This window comes from Cucurbita pepo, chromosome LG14 (assembly GCF_002806865.2).
Source record: "Cucurbita pepo subsp. pepo cultivar mu-cu-16 chromosome LG14, ASM280686v2, whole genome shotgun sequence".
NCBI classification, from domain to species: domain Eukaryota; kingdom Viridiplantae; phylum Streptophyta; class Magnoliopsida; order Cucurbitales; family Cucurbitaceae; genus Cucurbita; species Cucurbita pepo.
This window is the reverse complement of record NC_036651.1, coordinates 4,547,621-4,552,867: the sequence shown is the minus strand read 5'-3', so window position 1 is coordinate 4,552,867 and position 5,247 is coordinate 4,547,621. Positions and strand designations below refer to the sequence as shown.

The window sequence follows — 5,247 nt, the reverse complement described above, 5'->3', positions numbered from 1 at the left end:
TCAATGAAGGTATGATGAGAATTGTGGGTTGGAATTGACCTCGGAGTCGTGTCTCAAAGATCTATGAGATATTGGTCTATGAATATGATGATAATGATATAAGGGACTAGCAGAACATCTAACTAAGATAACTTAAAACCTTAGAACCATCTAACCAAGATAACTACCTTAGAGTAGCAAGAACGAACTCTTGGAAATGATGGCTCATACACGGCTAAGAAAGAGAATTTATGACTTTCGCATCATGATCCTAAGTCGAGCTTAGTCGGTGCTTGAGTCTCTTGAAGCGAGTTTTACTAGAATTTTATTTTATGATTTGCTCTCTCCATTGCCATACACTAAATGATATAGCACAACTTGTAGTTAACATGATGCCATATATAAACCCTACCCAAATCACTTCAAACTAATATTTACAAACAACATAAGCAAAGCAAGAACCTGAACCTAACTCTCTGTAACATATTGGCTATCAGTTTCATCGTCTCAGGCCTCGACGATCTAGCTAAAAGACTGGACATTCTTTAACGACGATCCCGGGAGCGGTTGGACACTTAGCCAAAGGACAGTGATCGGGTTGTGATCCCCACCACTTCAAGCTATGGCCCCCATTCTGCAGCACAATGAAAAGCAGCACGCCCATGAACGCTGTCCCTGCATCGAGCGAGGCCGAGAGGACGTAGTTGTACTTCTGCCACCATCGCTTATGGTATCGGAAGACGAAGTAGTTGAAGATGGTACCAGTGATGAGCCAGCTAGCTATGTTTGTAGGAGTTGCTGGTGGCATCCCTGCAAAGCCATAGGATATAACTGGTATGTTTATCAGTGCAATCCATTTCTTTTCAGGGAAAGCTTTACTCAATGCCCAAATAGGAACTGGAAGAACAGCTCCAATCAGGAATAGCCACACCAAGTTTCGATACAACCCGCCCGGTCCAAACAATCGCCTCGGTCCTATTAGTCCCCAGATAACAGATGCATCAAACGTCACTCGGTATTTCGGACACGTCCATGGACTATCAGGTTGGAGAGCCTCAGTATCACAGATGTTCTCTATATTGTCTAACATCCACCAAGCAACGGTGAGGTTAATCGTCCCGGCAACGAGTGTCCCGACTAACTGAGAAAACACGAATCAGTCAAGATCATAAACTCTCAAAAGAAACATTGAAGTTTGCTAAAAGATCACCTGGGCAGTGTACATGCATCTTGGGGGGATTTTCATGTAATGGCCAAGTTTAAGATCAGATAAGAAAGAAAGAGCATGAACGGTACTGATTCTTCCATAGATCTTGAAAAGAAGATTTGCTATTGGTTTTCCAGGGAGAATATAACCAATGATGAGCTGTGCTATGATATCATATCCAGGTTGCTGCATAACATTCCATATGGATTTATAAGTCGTTTGTGTTAGAACGTAAACAAAGTCGAGCTCGTGCTACTACTACTAATTCCCGTTCGATTACCTGGTTGGTTGTTGCTTGAATGACCCCGATTGGGAGGGTGACAATCCAAGCCATAGCGAAGGCGAATAGCATACCCCACCACGGCAGCTGCACGACGTCCTTCCACACAATCGACATCAGAAGAGATATCACAGTGCTACCAAATAATAGGACCAAGAACCACCATTCTGGCACTTGTTTGTAGTATTGCATCAGCTTGGCATGGATGTCCAGTCTTGCATTCTTGATTGCTGCCCTGCTCTGCTCCCATATGTCCCTAAAACATTGAAAGTGCACAGTCTTAAACTTGGTTTATAACTATAGTGATATATGTATTCGATCTCTAGTCTCTAAACTTAATCGTGATTAAACACGACTTAATGTGTGAACAAACATGGGTTGATTGCATACCGGCCATGAAACAACGCGACATGTGTAAGAGTAGCAGTAAACCTGGCAAAGCCAGATCCAATGGAGAGGGCAAACAAGGGGCTAAGATAGAGCTTCCCGTAGTTATTATAAGCAGCAACATTGAGCTCAAAATCGGGAGTCAAAACCTTGGTAGTATCATATTTCTGGCCTGTTCTGGTGAAGAGCTTATTAGAGAAAATGGGGAATTTGCGGGCATCGAAGGTGTTGAACTTCCAGTAGCAAAGAGGGAGGATGACATAAATGAACATAACAAACCCAACACCCACGTTTAGAATTGAGGACCACGGCGACACCAGTGGGCTTCCATGGTAGGCCGAAATCCCAGCCCAATCAAAGCTGAAAGCACCGAGCCCAAGTCCACTTTGGCTCGACCCAATTTGCTGAGCCGTGATGCTGCGAGGCCAAACCCAACAAACCCACGAGAAGAATGATAAGATTTGTAACAAGTAACCCGGAAAAACGTAGTACACAAAGCTTGCTCCCATCAAGATTAGGAAGAATTTCATCCTCGTCATCCCTTTTGATCTGTCCTCCGTCTCATGAAGGGCTCTAAAACAGGGCAAAGAAAACAGAACAAGGCAAAGAAAACAGAGCATGTCAGAGTTAAAAGCTGCTAAGCCTCTGAGCTCCAAATCTGGAAAAGGGATTAAGAAACGGTACCTAAACAGAGAAACCTGTGCCAGATTTGCAGGCCACCACATTTCAACAGGATCTACTAGGTACCTTCTCAGCATTCCAGCCCATCCATATCCCAAAACCTGAAGAACAGCCAAAGAGAAAAATATTCAAAACAGGGAAATGTAAGAAAAGGGTCTACATCTTATCAATCTGTATGTTTTAGAAAATGGGTGTTCATTATTTTTGAGTTAAATCGATATTCAAAAGACAAAACTTTTGAATTAGCCCTTTTTCATTCATAAAGATGCAAACCTGGGTAGTTAAGACGATGAGAAGGGCTAAGAAGAAATTCAAGCCCTGTTTATAATAAGCTTTCATGACAGTAATGGCGCCGATGGAATAGGCGTCACCGCCGCCATAGGAGATGCCACAGTTAGCAAAAATGGTGATAATAACATGCTCCTTCATATTGAAAGGGCCAGGATTGAGACTAAACTTCCATCGAAAGAAATGGAAGTCCCTGTTTGGGAGAGTGGAGGCCATGAAGCGGCCAATTGGGAGAACAGCGATCTGCATAAGAATGGCGGAGATGGCGAGTGGCTGAGAACGGTAAGTGAAGAAAGTGTTGAGGAAAATGAGAAGGCAACAAGAAACGAGACCAAGAACCCATGATCGAAAAGTCATCACAGGAAGAGTCGGGTCGTCAGTTTCCGGCACCACCAGAGCCACCTCCTCCACCGAGCACCGTTCCTCATAAGGCAGTTCGACGCCGCCATTGGACATACCGGCGGCGGCGGAGGAATCTGGGTGGGGCGTGGTTTCCGAGGAGATTGAGAAGGCGTTAATGGGGGAAAACAGAGAGAAACAGAGGAGGAAGAGAGAGAAAGGGAATTGAAGGAGGAAGAAGAAGAAGAGAGACTAGAAAGTCAAAGGGCTGATTCAAAAATGTCAGCGATATGTTCAATATTTATAGTTACTTTTCAATTTTTTTTTTTTTTTACATTTTTCTTTTAATTGATATTTATGGATTTTTACTGAGTGATTAGGTTCCAACAATAATCTATAAATAGAGATTATTAAGGTGACAAAAACAAACACAAAATACTTTAGAAAGTGGTAATATCCTTAAACTTTAAAATTTTCATTAGGTTACTAAATAAACAGGAACGTTGGCAGTATAAGAATTTTTATAAGTTCTTTTAAACAGAGAATATAATAATACACAAATGCTATTTTTACTATTTTCAAGTCTATTTTATAAACATAGCATACATAATTTTATATGACCTCACATTAAAACTTTTGACGTTCTATGTGAGGCGTTTCAAGAGTTATCATCTTCATATTATAATCGTAATAACTTAGTGTATAAATATAACCCAAAAAGTAAAATTTAAAATACTCCTAAAATAAAATATATTGCATCTGGTGGATTAAAAAAATATATTCAACACAAAATTAAAATTTAATTCCACATTGAGGCCCTATCTTCAACTCTAACGAACTTTACTTAAAAAAATTCAAAATAATACTCCTCCAAATTATTATTATTATTATTATTATTATATATAATATATATATATGGTTTTTAGCCGTTAATATAAAATGATAGCTTTCTAGGCTAAAGTGTTTGAGGGTCATCTAGAATGTTTAGAATTACGAGACATGTCTCATCTTCTCTAGAGCAAGTGAGAGAACATGTTGGGCATACTAGAGTATGCCCTAAGACATGTCTCACCAGGTTTAGTGCAAGTGGGAGATTGTTGAGATTTATGCCCTAGAGCGTCCTAATTAATTATTAGTTTTTAACAATCATTTTTAATTATTATCTATGGTATGAAAATTCAAGATTATTAATGTAATCTTGAACAATATGTGGTTGATATATAAGAAGATGTGTTCAAATAATAACATAAAGAATCTAGTATATGGATAAGGTTGGGTGCCTTATCCTGGTAAGGCTATTGATACGACCCACTTTATAATCGTTACCAATGATTTGATCTAAATCGTTCATGTGGAGACATGTTAGTGGAAGTATCCTATACAAGAAGTTTGTATAAGACTGGACCAAGAAATATTTAATCTCTATTTATAATTTGTTAATTGAGAAGATTAATATTTCACATGATGATCATATGCGACTCGATCTTAATCCTATGTGAGTTATGAACTCCTTCACATGAGGATTTGTCCTTTAATTTACATGGGTGAGAATGACGATCTTAATCCTATGTGAGTTATGAACTCCTTCACATGAGGATTTGTCCTTTAATTTACATGGGTGAGAATGACTCTTTAGCCGATTCAATATGCCTACCATTCTGGGACTTGACCAAATAGGGAGTTGGGAACACTCCTTTCTATATGAGGAAAGTAGATGAGTTGTTCTCTTAAGTACCGATTTCGGGACTTGAACAATGGAGACCCCACCCTCTCATTGGCCCGAGAGGAACTTAATTTATGATTAAATCATTATCAAATTGTTCATAAGAGCATTAGAGATACTTAAGGTGAAAGATGTAATTACAGTGAATGATCGACTTACTTGTAATCTCTCTTCAGGGCTCAAGTTGGTTCTTGCAAACTAACCCCTTCATTCTACAACCTTTAATATCTTAAAGCATAAGCTTCAACTATAATCTAGACAAGATAAAAAGTGTAGCTTGTACCTTTTAGCCAATCCAGGGTGGTTCTTTTCTTCAACTCACTCAACCCCACAGCAGTTTTTTCTGGAAGAATTGATGGTGAA

General features: G+C 39.4%; 1 protein-coding gene across 1 annotated transcript; it reads right to left on the bottom strand.

Annotated features, from left to right (window-relative positions):
* Nucleotides 1-446: 446 nt before the first annotated feature.
* On the bottom strand, nucleotides 447-3,293 carry LOC111809868 (oligopeptide transporter 3-like). The gene is made up of 6 exons (XM_023696331.1): nucleotides 2,808-3,293; nucleotides 2,538-2,635; nucleotides 1,857-2,426; nucleotides 1,467-1,722; nucleotides 1,190-1,372; nucleotides 447-1,120 (listed from the first exon to the last, which is right to left on the bottom strand). The coding sequence occupies exons 1-6, from the start codon at nucleotides 3,276-3,278 to the stop codon at nucleotides 506-508; spliced, it is 2,193 nt and encodes a 730-aa protein (XP_023552099.1). The 5' UTR covers nucleotides 3,279-3,293; the 3' UTR covers nucleotides 447-505.
* Between the last annotated feature and the right edge of the window lie 1,954 nt (nucleotides 3,294-5,247).

What these genes read in the sequence shown, in the direction of transcription:
- LOC111809868 (XM_023696331.1), bottom strand. Translation starts at nt 3,278, where the DNA reads ATGTCCAATGGCGGCGTCGAACTGCCTTATGAGGAACGGTGCTCGGTG. An exon ending in GCACAGGTTTCTCTGTTTAG is followed by an intron (nt 2,427 to 2,537) that starts GTACCGTTTCTT and finishes GCCCTGTTTTAG; the next exon opens with AGCCCTTCATGAGACGGAGG. An exon ending in TTCAAGCAACAACCAACCAG is followed by an intron (nt 1,373 to 1,466) that starts GTAATCGAACGG and finishes AATGTTATGCAG; the next exon opens with CAACCTGGATATGATATCAT.